The sequence below is a fragment of the Vipera ursinii genome, assembly GCF_947247035.1.
Source record: "Vipera ursinii genome assembly, chromosome: 2".
In the NCBI taxonomy this organism is placed as follows: Eukaryota; Metazoa; Chordata; class Lepidosauria; order Squamata; family Viperidae; genus Vipera; species Vipera ursinii.
In genome coordinates, this window is record NC_139513.1 from 5,375,400 (window position 1) to 5,395,927 (window position 20,528).

At 46.0% G+C, this 20,528-nt stretch overlaps 1 protein-coding gene across 1 annotated transcript; it reads left to right on the forward strand.

Annotated features, from left to right (window-relative positions):
• Nucleotides 1-741: 741 nt before the first annotated feature.
• LOC310634719 (uncharacterized protein) lies at nt 742-19,733 on the forward strand (the record flags this gene model as incomplete). Its single annotated transcript, XM_083353253.1, has 6 exons — nt 742-1,368; nt 5,177-5,290; nt 6,606-6,732; nt 14,246-15,506; nt 18,971-19,184; nt 19,587-19,733. Exons 1-6 carry the CDS (start codon nt 961-963, stop codon nt 19,731-19,733), a joined length of 2,271 nt encoding a protein of 756 aa, XP_083209379.1. The 5' UTR covers nt 742-960.
• Between the last annotated feature and the right edge of the window lie 795 nt (nt 19,734-20,528).

A 20,528-nucleotide genomic window follows, 5' to 3' on the forward strand; every position in this document is an offset into this window, starting at 1 on the left:
GATTGTCTGACACTTAAAAGAGGAGGAGGGAGTAAAACCAGCCCAGGGAGTCAATGTCCTTTTTAAAAAAAACTTGTACAGCCACTTGAAATCTGATCAACTCTTCAGGAATCAACGAGCCACAAACAACCAAACCGAAAAGGTGAAGATAAAAATATAACATTGGATAGAATAAAAATAGAAAACTAAAGTAAATATAGGACAGACTCGGCTCCAGAGAAAAAGGACACTTTCACTGAGTGTCACCACAGGAATACAATTAAGACGACAAGGAGGTCCAATAAACCGCTAGAAGGCATCTCCAGAGTATTTACTTGCTTACTTATTTAATAATAAAAGAATAAATTTACAGGCTGGATGCTTGCCTTGGAGCTGCTCTATTCATCTCTCTAATTTCCAGAGCTCCACCAAGTCTTCCTCTCCCACTTCTTCCCCATGTCCCAGGAGCACATCCACATTTTTAAGATATTCAGGAAAAGAGCTTTTATCCCAAGATCGCCTTCTTTATTTCAGCTCCGCCGTGCCCAACAGCCACAACCTCCTCTCCCATCTCACTTCTCCTTCGGCCCTTCCCAACGCAGTTCCACTATTGGACGTCACAATGGAACGGAGCATGCGCAGCAGAAACTACGGCCTGCGATACATACCGTAGAAGAGTTGACGCTTTCGCTTTTACGGGGAGATCGGCAGTTTTCTGGTCAAGGATAGGAAACGCGCACAGCGTTTTGCCCCTCTAGGAAGGAGCGCTCTGTGATCCAGGGTCTGGGAAGCCAGGAGGAAGCAGGAAATTTTGGCGGGAACTATTTGTAACTGCTCCGCTGAGGCGCAGAAGCTCTTGAGGAAGTGGAGCCCTTCTTCTCTCCCCCTGAAACCGGGAAAGGGCCGATTGGGAGGGGATCGGTGGCGGAGGCTCTGCCGTAACTGAAAGAGGCCTTGGGCGAGGCTGAATTCGGAGACCGAATGGAGGCCCGAGGGTCTCCGGGAGAGGGAGCAGCAGCCCCCGCTAGCCATCAGGCGAGAAGCGGCAATGGGGAGTCCGGGGGAACCGGCGGCCTGCCCGAGGAGCCCCGCAGCTCCGAGGATGAGCGCCGGTGTTTCCGCAGCTGCCGCCCCCGGGAGGCCGAGGGGCCCCGTGCGATTTGCAGTCGCTTGCATCGGCTGTGCCGCGGGTGGCTGCAGCCCGAGCGGAGCAGCAAAGCCGAGATGCTGGACCGGTTGGTGCTGGAGCAGCTGCTGACCCTGCTGCCCCCGGAGCTGGCGACCTGGCTGCGGGAGTACGGGGCGGAGAGCTGCTCGCAGGCGGTGGCCTTGGCCGAGGGGATCCTGCTCGGTCCCCCAGCCACCCTGGAGCCGGGAAGTGGGCGGCAGGTGAGAAAAGTTAAACGTGAGGGACTGCATGAGCCGCTGATATATTTAGCAGACTCTATAAAAGTTACTTGTTCTTGTTCCTTCCTTTTCTTCTTGGAGATAATTCCATGGGAGGAAAGACAAGTTCATCCTCAGGGCTGCAAGAGAGTCCAAGAGTTTGAGGAGACAGGAAGCCAGAATCCTTTCTTTGCCCTCCCTTGTTTCCTTTAATACATGAATGAATGGAGGATTTATTTGTTCCATTTCATCTGATATTCTTCAAATTACTCATTCTCATTAATGACATACCACATCTTACTTTAAACTCTTAGCATACTTGCCTGCTTCTCTTCTTTACAGTCACTGGAAATATACATCTACATAACTCAGGGCTTTTTTTGTCATAGAACGCTCAGAACAGAGTTCCAGCACCTTTTTGGGAGGGTAGGCAAGGCAGGTTGTATTAGATGTGTGAGTTCCGGCACCTTTTTCTTTTGCAAAAAAAGCACTGAGAGAACTTATGTTGGTATGTTTGTATTTGGTTGGAAACATGCGGAAGACGCCTTATAGATGGATAGATAATGGCTATGATGATTAGATTAGATAACCTTTACTGCCATTTTTATTGCCATTTTTTTACAGCGCTCATTAAAAATGAAATTAAGTTGCTTGCTCTCAAAGGTTACCCATAACACACACACACACACACATATACACACACAGCACACAAAGAGGATGATGATGATGTTAGTATAGTGTAATTTTGAAAAGTGAGATAATAAAGGCCCAGTCTAGTACAATACCAACAAAAAAGAAAAATAACAGCTCTCAAAAGAAACCAGCATGGCTGCATAAAGAACTCTGATAAATTGAAAGATAAAAAGGACAAGTATAAGAATTGGAAAGAGGGGCACATAACTAAGTCAGAATATCAGCAAATAGCCCGTGCGTGCAAAGATGAAGTGAGGAAAGCTAAGGCTCAAAATGAACTAAGGCTTGCAACCAAAGTCAAAAATAACAAAAAAAGCTTCTTTCAACATATAAAAAGCAAGAAAAAAGTTAAGGAAATCATTGGTCCATTAGTGGGGGAAAGTGGCAAGGAGGTGACAAGAAACAAGGAGAAAGCAGAACTATTTAACTCGTTTTTTGCATCTGTCTTTACACAAAGGGAAAAAACAGTCCAAATACCCAAAACCAGTGCCATAAAAAACAGAATAGAAACACAAGTTAAGATAGGCAAGAAAATGGTAAGTGAACACCTGTCCAGCCTAGACGAGTTCAAATCACCAGGACCAGATGGATTGCACCCCAGAGTTCTCAAGGAACTGGCAGATGTAATCTCAGAACCACTGAACTATATTTTTCAAAGATCCTGGAGCACTGGGGAACTACTAGAGGACCCGAAGAGAGCTGATGGAGTTCCCATCTTCAAAAAAGGGAAAAAAATAGATCCAGGAAACTACAGGCCTATCAGCCTGACCTCAATACCTGGGAAGATTCTGGAAAAGATAATCAAACAACAAATCAGTGAACACCTTGATGCAAAGTCATCACTAAAAGTCAACATGGGTTTGTCAAAAACAGATCATGCCAGACAAATCTAATTGCATTCTTTGACCAAGTGATGAAATTAGTGGACCAGAGGAATGCTGTAGATATAATTTACTTCAGACATGTCAAACACAAGGCCCGGGGGCCGGATCCAGCCCAGGAAGTGGTTTCATGTGGCCTGTGAATCCATCCTGGAAACAGTGAGGGAATGGCCCCCACTGCCTTGGCCCTGGCCCAGAGACTCTGCTTCTACCAGAGACCCTCAGATCTGTCCCACTCCTGCCCAGGCTCCCATAGGCACCCTTGAGGCAAACGATGTAGAGCTGGCCATGCTCACCCAGTAGGCCATACACACTCTAGCCACGCCCACCCAGTAGACCATACCCACCCGGCCTCCTGAGGGTAACTGCAATGCTGATGTGGCCCTCAATGAAATTGAGTTTGACACCCCTGATTTACTTGGACTTCAGTAAGGCATGTGATAAAGTAGATCACAACCTACTACTTGATAAGATAGAAAAATGTGGGTTAGATAGCATCACCACCAGATGGATTTGTAGCTGGCTGACAGGCCGAACTCAGCGTATGGTCCTCAATGGAACTACATGTACATGGAAGGAAGTGTGTAGTGGGGTGCCCTAGGGCTATGTTCTGGGCCCAGTGCTCTTCAACATCTTCATCAACGATTTAAACGAGGGGATAGATGGGGAACACATCAAATTTGCAGACGACACCAAGCTGGCAGGAATAGCCAATACACCAGAAGATAGGCTTAAAATACAAGAGGATCTGGACAGACTCAAACACTGGACGCTATCTAACAAAATGAAATTCAATGGTGAAAAAAGTAAGGTTCTACATTTAGGCAGGAAAAATCAAATGCACAGGTATAGTATAGGTGGTACCTTGCTCAATAGTAGTAACTGTGAGAGGGATCTCAGAGTCCTAGTAGACAATCACTTCAATATGAGCCAGTGTGTGCTGCAGCTGCCAAAAAAGCCAACACAGTGCTAGGCTGCATTAACAGGGATAGAATCAAGATCAAGTGAAGTACTAATAACACTTTACAATGCTTTGGTATGGCCACACATGGAATACTGTATCCAGTTTTGGTCACCACGATGTAAAAAAGATGTTGAGACTCTAGAAAGGGTACAGAGAAGAGCAACAGATGATTGGGGGACTAGAGGCTAAAACATAGTAGGGAACGGTTGCTGAACTTACGTATGTAGTTTAACAAAGAGAAGGGTGATATAGCAGTGTTCCAATATCTCGGGCTGCCACAAAGAAGAGGGGAGTCAAGCTATTCTCCAAAGCACCTGAAAGCAGGACAAGAAGCAATGGATGGAAACTAGTCAAGGAGAGAAGCAACCTAGAACTAAGGAGAAATTTCCTGACAGAACAATTAACCAGTGGAACGACCTGCCTCCAGAAGTGGTGAATGCTCCAACACTGGAAGTTTTTAAGAAGAGACTGGACAGCCATTTGTCTGAAATGGTATAGGATTTCTTGCCTGAGCAGGGGGTTGGACTAGATGACCTCCAAGTTCCCTTCCAACTTATTATTATCAGGGCTTTTTTTGTCATAGAATGCCCAGAACGGAGTTCCGGCACCTTTTTTGGATGGAACCTTGTAGGGTAGGCAAGACGGGTTGTATGACGTGTGAGTTCCGGCACCTTTTCTTTTACAAAAGAAGTACTGATTATTATTATTATTAATTATTATTATTATTCTATGAAAACGACGTCAGAGGAACAGTTGAAAAGTCAGGCTGAACCAACCTCATGTAAAATGTTTCTCGATCCTTACAAAGAGACTGGGTGTCTCCCTCACAAAACCATTTCGGTGTTCATCCCAAGGCCTGTCTGAATTGCCAGGTTGGTGGTCTTTCCACTGCAAGAGGCATAAAGAAGCCAAAAGGAAGGGAAGATCAATTCCTTCCATTTCAAGAGGCAAAGTTTTGTAAATCTAAAGGAAAAGATTCCTGGACTAAAAGATAAAACAGGCATAGCTGCATCAAAAAAAGGAGGAAAGGCCACAGGTATCAAGAAAAAGGGAGAAGATGCAAGCAAGTCCTGATCAGAATGAAAAGAAGAAATAAAGATAGGCAATGAAACATTTCACAAACATAACATACATTTACCCAGAAATAGCAGCCATCTTCAAATAAGAATCCCTGAGTTTTCTCACTTGGGTTGGGGGATTCCAAAGGTAACGTAACCAAAGTAACATGGTTACAGTCCTTTGAATGTAGGTCATAACCAGGCTTCTTTTTCAGATGCAGGAGCTGTTCACAGGAGAGATCTCAGCAGAGCTCCAGGAAAGAGGAAATCGATGCAGTCCTTCTCAAGGGCTACTTTCCAGGAGGATCCAACTTGGGCCACTACAGCAGGTAACTACAGTTTATTATGAGAGCAGCAGACTTCAAGCTCCCTCTGTTCCTGACCTCTTTCTACAGTATAACCAAATGCTGAATCTATATGTAGTTGAACACAGTATCATTCCCAGTAAGCCTCATTCACTGAACTTTCAAGATCATTTTGGAGATACAAACGAAATAATGGCAGCCTGACAGGCTACTATTAGGCAATGTAATTTCCTTGCTTAATATTTTGTAATACTTCACAGAGGAATGGGGAAAACAGTTATAAAAATTAATCCCATGAATTGCAATTATTGGAATAGCATAATAACGGCTTCAGAAATGTGTCTTTTGAATAATTTTTCCATGAAAAAGCCTCAAAAGTCAACACTAAATGACTGCATCAGTAATAATGTTCGTCAAGTGCCTTAAGATTTCCAGGCTCATTTCTAACATGTTGAAATAAGGAAGAGAAGAAATCCCTAGCGGATGTGTCCTGTTTTGTAAAGAATGTAGAATTTGCTCCCCAAGTCAAGTGAGCCAGTGAAAACGGTTCCCCAAATCCTTGCTAAGTTATTCTAACCCAACAGGGGGCTCCTCAAGGAGTGCTATTGCCATTCAAAAACTTGGATGCAGTCATGTTTTATGTACTTAAAGCACCAGCTATTAGGGAGAGGGGCACTGGAGAATTTACAGCCACCAGGACTTTTTATTCTGCAAGAAAATGCTCATCTTATTCTTGCAAAACTGTTTTGTACAGCAAGATAAAATCCACACATATTTTGGGATTGTCTATTAAAGAACATTCTCATTACTGTACTGTTATACTGTAGAAATTAAATTGATGTTGAATTTAATAACGGCAGCAAGACTTTTGGTATCGCAATATTGGAAGAAGGAGGACCTGCCTACTATAGAAGAGTGGACTCTAAAAGTTTCGAACCTAGCAGAAATGGCAAAAATTTCAGCATATTTGAAAGATCACTCGCAACAAAGATACATTTTGGAATGGAGAAGATGGATTGATTACATTCAGAATAAATGTGGGACGAAAAAGTTTCATTTAGCATATAAATGAGAATTTAACGATGTATTATTATTTAGCTATGTGTAATGGGAGTTAAAGTGTGTTAGGATTTAAAGTGTATTCACAGATAGTTAGCATATTCTAGCTCAAGTTTGTTAGAGGCAATACCCTGTATTCAGCTCTGGGAAGTCGGAGGGGGGAGGGGGAGAGAAGGGTGGGCTTTATGGGGAAGTGGGGGGAAGTCGGGGGGAGGGAAGGGTTTTTTTAAAATGTACTGTAAAACTTTTCAATTAAAAAAAAAGAACATTCTCATTCTAGAGCTGGGATCCCTTTGAGGAGGTCACTGTGGACTTCACAGAAGAGGAGTGGGCGCTGCTGGATTCTGGCCAGAGAGCCTTGTGCAAAGAGGTCTCGCTGGAGGCTTTTAGGAATATTGCTGCCCTGGGTAAGCCCCCACTTTGCTCTGGGTTCCATTAATTGGGGAAAGTTATTTCAGTCATAGGTAAACAGCGAAGATCATCTCTACTTAAGGCAGGGGTGTCAAACTCAATTTCATTGAGGGCCGCATCAGCACTGCGGTTGCCCTCGGGGCCGGGTGGGCATGGCCAGAGTGCGTATGGCCTACTGGGTGGGCATGGCCAGTTCTACATCATTCGCATCAAGGGTGCCTATGGGGGCCTGGGCAGGAGTGGGACAGATCTGAGGGTCTCTGGGCCAGGGCCAAGGCAGTGGGGGCCATTCCCTCACTGTTTCCAGGATGGCTTCACAGGCCACATGAAACCACTTCGCGGGCCGGATCTGGCCCCTGGGCCTTGTGTTTGACATGTCTGACTTAAGGCCTTTTTATAAATGGCTTTAGGAAATGACCCACATTGTCTAATCAACAGCAAAGTCTTATTGAGGTTCCCAGCTTAAAAATTCCTTGGATATCAGAATTTCCTTGCTAACAATTTGCACCCAACACCTCCAAGTTGGATTCATGGCTGATGGCATACCTGTAATGCCAACAGACATACGTTTGAAAAAAGCCACACACACCCTTAGCAGCTGGTGTTTATTTTGACATAACATATTATCTTAGATAAAATACATATACAAATGGAATTCAAAATACATTAAAAAGAAAATATTTACAAAATGCAGAAAACCCTTCTGTATGAGTATGTACCGTATATACTTGAGTATAAGCCGAATTTTTCAGCCCACTTTTTGGGCTGAAAAATTCCACTTCGGCTTATACTCCAGTCAACAAAAAAACTTACCGAGGACTTGTGCGCGGCCGAGGCTTTGGTGCTTCCGGGATTGCGCGCACCTCTCCCAAGCAGCCGCCGTCCGGAGACCTGCCGAAGTTTGGGGAGGTTTGGGGAGGTGCGCGCGCACCTCCCCAAACCTCCCCAAACGTCGGCAGGTCTCCGGATCTCCGTGCCTTGCCTGCCTGCTTCTTTCCGCTGCGGAAAGAAGCAGGCAGGCAGGTCACGGAGATCCGGAGACCTGCTGACGTTTGGGGAGGTTTGGGCACCTCCCCAAACCTCCCCAAACGTCGGCAGGTCTCCGGATCTCCGTGCCTTGCCTGCCTGCTTCTTTCCGCAGCGGAAAGAAGCAGGCAGGCAGGTCACGGAGATCCGGAGACCTGCTGACGTTTGGGGAGGTTTGGGCACCTCCCCAAACCTCCCCAAACGTCGGCAGGTCTCCGGATCTCCGTGCCTTGCCTGCCTGCTTCTTTCCGCAGCAGAAAGAAGCAGGCAGGCAAGGCACGGAGATCCGGAGACCTGCCGACGTTTGGGGAGGTTTGGGGAGGAGATCCGGAGACCTGCTGACGTTTGGGGAGGTTTGGGCACCTCCCCAAACCTCCCCTTTCCGCAGCGGAAAGAAGCAGGCAGGCAAGGCACGGAGATCCGGAGACCTGCCGACGTTTGGGGAAGTTTGGGGAGGTGCCCAAACCTCCCCAAACGTCAGCAGGTCTCCGGATCTCCTCCCCAAACCTCCCCAAACGTCGGCAGGTCTCCGGATCTCCGTGCCTTGCCTGCCTGCTTCTTTCCGCTGCGGAACAAAGCAGCCTGAACGAAGCAGGCTGCTTCTTTCCGCTGCGGAAAGAAGCAGCCTTCTTTCCGCAGCGGAAAGAAGCAGCCTGCCTGCTTCTTTCCGTTGCGGAACGAAGCAGCCTGAACGAAGCAGGCTGCTTCTTTCCACTGCGGAAAGAAGCAGCCTTCTTTCCGCAGCGGAAAGAAGCAGCCTGCCTGCTTCTTTCCGCTGCGGAACGAAGCAGCCTGCCTGCTTCTTTCCGCTGCGGAACGAAGCAGCCTGAACGAAGCAGACTGCTTCTTTCCACTGCGGAAAGAAGCAGCCTGCCTGCTTGTTTCCGCTGCGGAACGAAGCAGCCTGAACGAAGCAGGCTGCTTCTTTCCACTGCGGAAAGAAGCAGCCTGCCTGCTTGTTTCCGCTGCGGAACGAAGCAGCCTGAACGAAGCAGGCTGCTTCTTTCCGCAGCGGAAAGAAGCAGCCTGCCTGCTTCTTTCCGCTGCGGAACGAAGCAGCCGGAACGAAGCAGCCTGAACGAAGCAGGCTGCTTCTTTCCGCTGCGGAACGAAGCAGCCGGCGGCGGAGGCTTGCAGAACGGCGGATCGGCTTATACTCAAGTCACCAACTTTTTCCAGTTTTGGGGGGGTGAAATTGGGGGTCTCGGCTTATACTCGAGTCGGCTTATACTCAAGTATATACGGTATATGAAAATTCCCCCTTCATCTCCAGCATGTATGTACAATGTTAACAATTCATTGCTTTGTCTTATAATACAACCAAAATACTCTTCATTTCATACATCTCCCAATATTCTATAAACACTAAATCTTTAGATCTTCTTACTAATTAGCAAAGATATAATTAAAAATAAAGATATAATTAAAAATAAGGCCCCACTTTGCTCTGGGTTCTATTATTTGGGGAAACTTATTTCAGTCATAGGTAAACAGGGAAGATCAGGCACTCAGATTGCTTAAGATGATCATCTGTACTTAAGGCCTTGTTAGAAATGCTCACCATAGCTTTAGGAAATAACCCGGATTGTCAAATCAACAACAAAGTCTTATTGTGGTTCCCAGCTTAAAAATTCCTTGGATATCATCAGAATTTCCTAACTAACAATTTTGCACGTAACATCTCCAAATAGATTAAGACAGGCATACTTTTGAGAGGAGGATCCCCTCCTTAACAGCTGTTGTTTATTTTGACATACAGTGGGACAAAAAAGTATTTAGTCAGCCACCAATTATGCAAGTTCTCCCACTTAAAAAGATGAGAGAGGCCTGTAATTTTCATCATAGGTATACCTCAACTATGAGAGACAAAATGGGGGGAGAAAATCCAGGAAATCACATTGTAGGATTTCTAACAAATTTATTTGCAAATTATGGTGGAAAATAAATATTTGCTCAATAACAAAAGTTCATCTCAATATACCCTTTGTTGGCAATGACAGAGATCAAACATTTTCTGTAAGTCTTCACAAGGTTTGCACACACTGTTGTTGGTATTTTGGCCCATTCCTCCATGCAGATCTCCTCTATAGCAGTGATGTTTTGGGGCTGTCGCTGGGCAACACAGACTTTCAACTCCCTCCAAAGGTTTTCTATGGGGTTGAGATCTGGAGACTGGCTAGGCCACTCTAGGACCTTGAAATGCTTCTTAGGAAGCCACTCCTTCGTTGCCCGGGCGGTGTGTTTGGGATCATTGTCATGCTGAAAGACCCAGCCACGTTTCATCTTCAATGCCCTTGCTGATGGAAGGAGGTTTTCACTCAAAATCTCATGATACATGGCCCCATTCATTCTTTCCTTTACATGGATCAGTCGTCCTGGTCCCTTTGCAGAAAAACAGCCCCAAAGCATGATGTTTCCACCCCCATGCTTCACAGTAGGTATGGTGTTCTTTGGATGCAACTCAGCATTCTTTCTCCTCCAATCACGACGAGTTGAGTTTTTACCAAAAAGTTCTACTTTGGTTTCATCTGACCATATGACATTCTACCAATCCTGTTCTGGATCATCCAAATGCTCTCTAGCAAACTTCAGACAGGCCCGGACATGTAGTGGCTTAAGCCTGGGGACATGTCTGGCACTGCAGGATTTGAGTCCCTGGCGGCGTAGTGTGTTACTGATGGTAGCCTTTGTTACTTTGGTCCCAGCTCTCTGCAGGTCATTCACTAGGTCCCCCCGTGTGATTCTGGGATTTTTGTTCACCGTTCTTGTGATCATTTTGACCCCACGGGGTGAGATCTTGCGTGGAGCCCCAGAACGAGGGAGATTATCAGTGGTCTTGTATGTCTTCCATTTTCTAATAATTGCTCCCACAGTTGATTTCTTCACAACAAGCTGCTTGCCTATTGCAAATTCAGTCTTCCCAGCATGGTGCAGGTCTACAATTTTGTTTCTGGTGTCCTTCGACAGCTCTTTGGTCTTGGCCATAGTGGAGTTTGGAATTTGACTGTTTGAGGTTGTGGACTGGTGTCTTTTATACTGATAATAAGTTCAACCAGGTGCCATTCATACAGGTAACGACTGGAGGACAGAGGAGCCTCTTAAAGAAGAAGTTACAGGTCTGTGAGAGCCAGAAATCTTTCTTGTTTGTAGGTGACCAAATACGTATTTTACCAAGGAATGTACGAATTAATTCATTAGAAATCCTACAATGTGATTTCCTGGATTCTTTCCCCCCATTTTGTCTCTCATAGTTGAGGTATACCTATGATGAAAATTACAGGCCTCTCTCATCTTTTTAAGTGGGAGAACTTGCACAATTGGTGGCTGACTAAATACTTTTTTGTCCCACTGTAAATTATTAAGGATTATCTTAAACAGATTAAATACATACGTAAATGGAATTCAAAATATGTTAAGCTAAATATTTGCAAAATACAGAAACACTCCTTATGTGTGTGCATGTATATGAAATTTTCCCCTTCATCACCAGCATGTATATACAACATTAACATCTCATCTCTGTCTCATAATACAGCCAAAATACTCTTCATTCCATATGTCGCCCAATATACTATTAGCTCATCTCTAAATATTTAGATCTTCTTACTACGTGTTTCCCCAAAAGTAAACCCGCCCCCGAAAGTAAGCCCTAGCTGATTTTCGGGAGGTGGGCTTAATATAAACCCTCCCCCTGAAAGTAAGCCCTACTTAAGGGCCTGCAAGAATGGTCTGCTTTTGATGAGGCGAAGCCAAGGGAGGGGGGATCTGACCCACAGTACCCATATACCCGTTCCTTGCTGCTGCCTGGCTTGTTTCGCGGCCTCGTGTCATTGGGCAAGAGGCGGCAAACAGCCGGTTTCAGTGCGATGTGGCTGTTTGCCACTGGCTGCAGCCATTTGCTGCCTCGCACGTCACACCCAACGTCACTGCCATGAGGCCTGGCGGATACTACCCCCTTCTGACCCACATGTGATTATACTGCTTCCCTACCACCACCCGGCTTGTTCCATGGCCTCATGGCAGTGGCATTGGGCAGGAGGCGGTAAACGGCTGGTTTTGGTGCAATGCGGCCATTTGTCGCCTCGCAAGTCACACCCAATGCTGCTGCCAGGCCTAACATACATTAACTCTAACCTCTACTGCTCCCCAACCCTAACGGGAGATGGGGAAAAAAACCAGTTTTTCCCGTTTGTTTCCAAACTGCTTTGGGAACAAACTGGAAAAATGCTGTTGTTTTTTCTCCACCCGGGTTTTTCCATTTTTCCCCCAAGGGCTTCCCATCTTCCATTAGGGTTGGGGGGGTAGTGGGGATTAGAGGTAATGTACGGTAGGCCTGGGTACAGCCTTGCATGGATCAGATTGGGGGGGGAATCCGCCAGGCCTCATGGGCGCACCATTGGTGAGAACAGCACGGCTCTGCCGAAAATGGCACAAAACAAGTGGGTCAGGTTTCCCCCTCACCTGCCTGTTCTCTGTCAGAGAAGAGAACTTCACAGCTCTGCCTACAGAGCCACCAAAGCGGCGGGTGAAGTGCCGGAGGCTCGGGAGGGAGGCTGGGCAGGCCATTTGCGAGCACAACGTGGCTCGGCCAAAAGAGACCTCGGAACAAGTGGGGCAGGTAAGGAAAGAAATCCTCGCTTCCCCCAGGAATTGCTTTTCTTTGCTTACTTGACTCCCAGACCCGTGCCGTGTCTCCTTCGCGATCTGCCGCCGCTGTGTGCAGAGAAACAAAGGAATTTTTTTGGGGGGGAGAATCAATTCCAACTTCTCACAAAAAAGAAAGATCTCACGAAGTCAGAATTGACTGATTTATCAGCAGGTTTCTGGCAGGCGGAGGAAAGCAACTCCACCCACCCCCCCCACGGCAACCTTACCCTGCATGGCTTTGGCAGGTGTCTGGCAGGCGGAGGGAAGCAACTGGTCCGCCACCACGCTCTTGTCACCACGTTGCTTCTCCACCCCATTGACAGGCCCTGTCCCACCCCCGTGCACTCGCAGCCTACTGGTGCGGGTACTAGCAAAAAGTAAGCCCTCCCCAAAAGTAAAACCTTGTGCTTCAGAGCCCAAAAGAAAGTAAGATAGTGGCTTACTTTTTGGGAAACACAGTAATTAGCAATGATATAGTAAAAATAAAGCTAATGACATGTAGTTATTAATATAGTCCCCATTTCCATTTAGTCTTCCACACCCCTCTTTTAAAAATTAAACTTTGCAAAAAAGGAATTTATAACTATTAAACATTGCCAATCCCATAAATAATCTCTTGTTCAGATACAGAAAAATTAATTCACCCCATTAAATAGTTCTACAAGAAACACAATCCATCCCAAACAATCCTTTTCCCTTCTCTTCAAATTCTTGTAATTTCCATGAAATGACTCCAATAAATCTCTTATATTTCAATTTAAAATGGTATCACACAATTGCATTTGTAATTCCAGTGAAGTCTTCTCAGTTCTCTTCAGAGGGATTTGTTGGTTTTCGTTCGTAACCCTGATTCGAGTAAAAAGATAAAAGGACGAAAAACTTCAAATAAGTCAAATATCAAACATTCCTTTAAAGTTGCCATCTTGTGCTCTGGTAATCAACCTTCAAGGTTTGCTTTTACAACATACGTAAACAAAACATATTTTTCCCATACAAGGTGATCTTTCTAATTAACTTCATAAACTTTAAATCATTTTCAGAAAACATTTAAAAGCTTTCCAAAAACAACTCTAAAATAATCTTGCCTGTATATTGCAATAGATTACAAAAAAGAAAGAATTTAGAAAGCTGCAAAGCTATGATATTCTTCCTAAAATGGACTGAAGAGAATGCCAGCCAGCAATTGATAAGGCTACATTTATAGATTAGAGCAGATATGTCAAACACAAGGCCCGGGGGCCGGATCCGGCCCGCGAAGTGGTTTCATGCGGCCCGCGAAGCCATCCTGGAAACAGTGAGGGAACGGCCCCCACTGCCTTGGCCCTGGTCCAGAGACCCTCCTTCTGCCAGAGACCCTCAGATCCGTCCCACTCCTGCCCAGGCCCCCATAGGCACCCTTGATGCGAACGATGTAGAGCTGGCCACGCCCACCCAGTAGGCCACACCCACCCAGGCCACACCCACCCGGCCCCCTGAGGGCAACCGCAATGCTGATGCGGCCCTCAATGAAATTGAGTTTGACACCCCTGGATTAGAGCATGATGGAACAACTTTTATCTGATCACAAGCAGCTGCAGAAATGAAAGGTTTTGCTGTCAGCTTACAAAAATCAGATGTATAAAGTATACATGGTTAATCTCCAGTTCGTTCTTCTAGAAAAAAAATCTGGCTATTCAAATCTGAGATCCACCGGCCAATTTCAGCAAAATCCCCTAGAGAAAAATGGGGGTGTTGGTTCTCCTCACCACAAAAAACATTATCTCCCCTTCCCTAACTAAATTTCTAAATTCTAAAGTTCTAAATTTCAACAGTGATTGCTATTTTCTTTCCAAGCAGGTGACAGAATGAAGAGTGAAAATGAGAAGCAAGAGAGATTAATGCCATTGCAAGCAACAAACTGTGAAGTAGAAGTGATGTTTGACCAAGCAAATCCAAAAAGACAGAGAAGCCAATCAGAAGGTAGAGGGAAGGAATCCTCTATACCTCGTAATGCCTTTTCTGTTACTTTACCTGAGAAGCCTTATAGGAAACACAAACCACATACCATTGTAAAGTTGGGGAAGGATTCCAGACTGAGCAGAGAGACTAAAATATACATAAAATGTGGGAAGAGCTTCAGTACCAAAGCTACTGTTAATGGTCATGAAAGGAGTCAAATAGCAAAGAAGCCATATAGTTGTGAGGAATGTGGAAAGAGCTTTGCTTTAATAGGAAAACTTAATTTTCATAAAAGGATTCACACAGGTGAGAAACTATATAAATGCATACAGTGTGGAAAGAGCTGTTTCAGTACTCTTGATTTACATGAGCCGATCCACAGAAGGGAGAAAAAACATACCTGCAGGGAGTGTAGACTCTTTGAGAACACAGCTCTTGCCATCCATCAAAGGAACCAAGCAGGGGAGAGACCATATAAATGCCTGGAGTGTGGAAAGAGCTTTATTTTGAACGGAAATCTTATTTCTCATAAAAGAATCCATACAGGGGAGAGACCGTTTAAATGCCTAGAGTGTGGAAAGAGCTTTATTTTAAAAGGAAATCTTATTTCTCATAAAAGAATCCACACAGGGGAGAGACCGTATAAATGCAAAGGGTGTGGAAAGAGTTTCCGTTTTAGAGGTAATCTTAATCGCCACGAGAAGATCCACAGAGGAGAGAAACAACATAGTTGCATGGAATGTGGAAAAGGATTCTGTGAGGGAAAAGACCTGACTGTCCATCAAAGGATCTATATTGGGGAGAGACCATATAAATGCTTGGAGTGTGGAAACGCCTTTGCTTCAATAGGAGAACTTAATTTTCATAAAAGGATTGACACAGGTGAGAAACTACATAATTGCACAGACAGTGGAACGAGCTTCAATTTCAGGAATACTCTTGATCACCATGAGACGATTCACAGAAGGGAGAAAAAACATAGCTGCAGTGAGTGTGGAAAGAGATTCTTTCAGAAAAAAGAACTTACCATCCATCAAAGGACCCACACAGGGGAGAGACCATTTAAATGCATGGAGTGTGGAAAGCACTTCACTCAGAAAGGATATCTTACAGATCATGAAAGGGTTCACACAGGAGTGAAACCATATAAATGCAAAGAGTGCGGAAAGAGTTTCCATTTCAGGGGTAATCTTAATCGCCACGAGAAGATCCACAGAGAGAAACAACATAGTTGCATGGATTGTGGAAAAGGATTCTGTGAGAGGAAAAACCTTACTATCCATCAAAGGATCCACACTGGGGAGAGACCATATAAGTGCCTGGAGTGTGGAAAGAGCTTTATTTCAAAAGAAAATCTTAATTCTCATAAAAGAATCCACACAGGGGAGAGACCATATAAATGCATGGAGTGTGGAAAGACCTTTGTTTCGAAAGGAAATCTTAATTCTCATAAAAGAATCCACACAGGGGAGAGACCATATAAATGCCTGGAGTGTGGAAAGAGCTTTTTTGAGAACAAAGATCTTACTCGCCATCAAAGGATCCACACGGGGGATAAACCGTATAAATGCCTGGAATGTGGAAAGAGTTTTGCCCAGAAAGGGCAACTTAATTCTCATAGAAGAATCCATACTGGTGCGAGACCATATAAATGTATGGAGTGTGGAAAACAATTCAGTCAGAAAGGAAATCTTACTGATCATGAAAGAATCCATACGAGAGAAACCATATAAATGTACCTAGTGTGAAAAGAGCTTTCCTAAGGAAGGACAGCTTAATTCTCATAAAAGAATCCACACAGAAGAGAGACCACATAACTGTATGGACCCACACGGTATAACCCATATAAATGCCTAGAATGGGGAAAGACTTTGTCAACAGAGACCTTATTTGCCAACAAATTATCCACACAAGGGAGAGACCATATAAATGCCCTGAAAAAGGAATGACTACAACATGTTTATTTGTCATAAAGGGATCAACACAAGAGACAATGGAATGTGGAACAAGCTTCATTGAGAATTGTGCACTTAGTTCTAATAAAAAGATTAACACAGGAAAAATCATAAATCCATGGAATTAGCTTCATTTGAAACAGTCAACTTACTCATCAAAGGAGCCAGACATGGGAGGAAGCTTATTGTATGCAACGTGCAAAGATCTTTGGTTTGAAGTGGAAACTTTCCAAGCATCCTGTAAGGACCTGGACGAGCTGTCTCTCTCAGGAAAGTACAACTCTTGATGCCATGTATTTAATCAAAAGAACTTTTACTGAGAAACAGTGGTTGTAGCAAAGTCAAGCAGAATCTAACATTCCCATGCAAAGCACCAAACTATTCTTCCCCCTTCAAAGCCCCTACCCCTTGACCAGTGCACAACAGTCAATACCATGCTGCAAGGTTGTTTTGAGAGTGCTGAAGTACAGGATAGATAACGGGTCATCTTTTGGGCGCAGAGACCTTGGAATCAGGCTGGGAAGGAGTCTGTCCTGTCTGCACACAATCTCCTGCCCTAATTCCCATTGTCTATAGCAAAGCGTAAATATGCAAGGAATGCTCCTCCAGAATATTCTCCCCTCCACCAGAATGTCAGGCCACCCAAAAAGGGGACCTGACATGCTGCCCCCTCCCAAAGAGAAGGATTAACCTTGCAAAAGCTGGGAGACAAAAGATAATTATAACAATCATTTAGGTTTATCAGGATATTGATTGTTAAAATGTTTCACTAGCCTAGGGGCTCCAATGTGCTGAAAATTAACCCATTCATTATGGCCACCATGAATGTCTGTCCATGCCACTAATATTGGAGGTTTCCACTATGCTTAAGGGAATCCAGTATCTCCTTCACCTCAAAGTGTTGTTCAACCTCTATCGTCTCCCACTTTAAAAGTTTTTGCTTGGTTCTTTTTTGTCAGCTTGTGCTTTATAGATGTCGTGAGCATCTGTGAGTGCTTTTTGTACAACAGGCCAGGTATTTTATAATTGGGAGACCCATAGCTTCAGGGACGGTAACCCACGGTCATTAACGGGGAGTTCTCGCATGGGTGTTAAGTCTTGACTAGTAGCCACTCAAAAAGGTGAAGCCAGTACTGCTGTGCAGAGGGTTAAATGACACTTCCACAAATGGCAAGAGATAAGTCCAGGTATCTTGTTGATAATAAAGCATCTAAGGCAGGGCTTTTCAACCTTTTCACCCATTGTACCACATTTAGGATATGGCAACATCCAAGTACCACTAGTCACCTAGCAAGGTGACAAAAACTTGATGACCAAAAAAAGGGGGGGAAGTGATGAAGTACAGGTAGTCCTCGACTTAACAACAGTTCGCTTAGTGACTGTTCGAAGTTACAATGGCACTGAAAAAAGTGCCCCCCAAGCCACAGCCAAGCAAGACGCCTGCCTGGTGGCGCTCTTCCTCCTGTCCCAGGTTTTCATTGTTGTGAGCATTTTTGTTCAGGATTGGCAGCAAGGGTGGGGTGGGGGGTGTTTGGTTTTTATTCGCCCCGTCTGCTAGGTGGTTGCAGCAGGTTTTGGTCACTTCACATGACCCTAGGACATTGTGACCGTCATAAATATGAATCAGTTGCCAAGCATCTGAATGTAAATCACAAGACCTTGGAGATGCTACAACATTCCAGCTGATCGGCACTTCTTCAGGGCTCAGAAGTGCCAGGATCAGCGCCAAGCTCCAGCTGGAGCCTGGCGCTGATCCTGGCACTTTCACTCAGCCCTGCAGCTCCAGCCATTTCTCAGTCAGGCTTGTGCGGTGCTACCAGCGGTTCAGCTGATTCCCCTCCCCTGCTACCACTTTTCTACTTTTCCACGTACCACCTGCCAGGTGCCAATGTACCACAAGTGGTACCCGTACCACTGGTTCAAAAGCCCTGATCTAAGGTATTGTTCCAATACTAAGTTCATTCATTCACAAACACCTCCCCCCAATTTCTTTGGGGGTGGTGACTGGAATAAGTCTTTGGTCATCCCAATAAGTCCAAAAAGGCCTGCTAAAACGTAAAGGCGAATTACACCCTCCTATCTGAAATAATACTTTGAGGTGCTCCATGTATTCTATAAATATGATGCAGAAATAATTTAGCACCATGGTGGCTAACCTATGGCACACGTGCCAGACTGGGCATGCAGAGCACTTTCTGTCAGAACATGCATTAGACCGGTGCTCCCCTCGCCCTCTCCACATGCGCCTGATTAGAGGGAACTGGAGAGGGCAGGGAAACCGAATTCAGTGCTCTCATGGGAAGAGCTGCAAGAGCTGGGAGGGGAGAGGGGAACCAGTATAAAAGCAGGTTTTGGTGGGAGTGCAGGAAGACAGCGAGTGAGCGAGCAGACAGCCTTTGGAAGCGATGGCGTGAGTTTGGAGAAGGCTACTTGGGGAAGAAGGACGTGAGTTGGGACTTTGGAGAAAGAGAGAGGAAGGAAGGAGGGAGGGAGGGGAAGGAGAAGGAAGGACAGGCCCGCCAGTGCCGCTGGGCAGATGCGCGCCCAGGTGATCCCGAAGCCAGCCAGCCTGCCCTTCTGCAGGAGTGCGTGGGAGGGGGGGATAGCCGCTACCCCCGAGCACCGTGCGTGCCTCCCTTTGGGTTCCCTTGGCCTCTTCCCTCTCCAGGCTGGTCAGATTCCCCCTGTGGGCAGCGTTGCACCCACCACCAGCCCATCCCTGGCGCTGTGATGACGGCTTCCCTGCCCTTGGCTGGTCCGTGATCCCACCTGTCGGGCAAGGAATTGGCGGATTGTCCCACTGCACGGCCCTGCGCTGCACACTATTGGGTCCTCTCCTTTCGTGGCCTCTGCCCAGCGGCTCCCATCCCTCTCCCCTTTGGGTGCGTAGGACCAACTGGAGGGAAACTTCTGCAACTGGGAAGGTGGGTTGCTGCTGCGGCCATTCTTCACTCTGGGCGTCCTGAGCACAGCTGGCACATCGCCCGGCTGAGGCTAGGCCAGCATCATCGTCGTTGCTGCACCTGAGGGCCTCTTTCTGCGCCACCAGTTTCCCTCCCCAACATGTGGGCCGGGTACTCCAGATGTCCTCTGGGGCAGCGGTTCAAAGCCTCAAGCTGTCTTGCATGGCCAAGCCGGGAACCGGGGAGCTCCTCCTCAACTCCCCATGTCCCCCACAGTGGCCACGGGCCCTCCTGAGTAGAGGTGTCCCACACTGAGCTGAGTGCCTGGCTCTGTAACCATTGAAATCCAGCTGTGCCCAACTCTTGTCGTTCCATTTGTAGTACCACGCCCTCATCGTCAGGCCAGCCAGCCACACAGCAAAGGAGGATGAGGGGCAGCCGGGTGTCTGGGGCTGCCTCAGCTGCTCGTTGGCCTTAGCAGACCACAACAAGACAACGGAGTTTGGCTACGCCCATCATCTTTCGTGAAAACTGCAGCCACACCCACCTTGATCACACCCATTCAAGAGGCCATGCTCACCCAGTGGGCTATGCCCACACGGCACCTGCCAATAAATAAGTGAGTTTTGGGTTGCAGTTTGGGCACTCTGTCTCTAAAAGGTTTGCCATTACTGGTTTAGCAAGACCTCGGTCAGTTGGGATCTTTTGACAAGGAATAAAATGCATTTGGTTGAAGAACAGATCAAAGTGCCTAATATTTCACAAGTCTCTTGTTCATGACATCCTGAGACCTCACCCATGGCTTGGCTGGCGGAAGGAGGAATGGTGTGGTGTTTGCACCTTTGCCAGCGAATTCGTATAATGGAGTGATTTGCTAGTTCAGCTCCTCTTCCCCCCTACATATTTTTTTTCTTTTCTGGGATGACTAAATAAGAAAAATGGATTGAATGACTAGGTTGATTGTCCTACGGTCTGACTGGCTGAATAGAGTTAAGTTAACTCTGTGGATAACTAGATATATTGGGTGTTTTTGAGTGGGGCAATTGATTTCCTTGGCGTTCTCACAACCACCATCCACTTTGACCCAGTTATGTATTCTGCGGGAACAGAACCAGTTCAGACATAGACCAAATCCATGGTGATTGGAAGTAGAAGAATAGGATAGGTCCTCTCCAAACATTTGCACTAATGCTTCCATGGTGGAGCAGTGGGCTAATGCCTCCTTAAGTAACACCAGCTGCCTGCAATTAGTGCAGGTTCGAGTCCCACCAGGCTCAAGGTTGACTCAGCCTTCCATCCTTCCGAGGTAGGTAAAATGAGGAC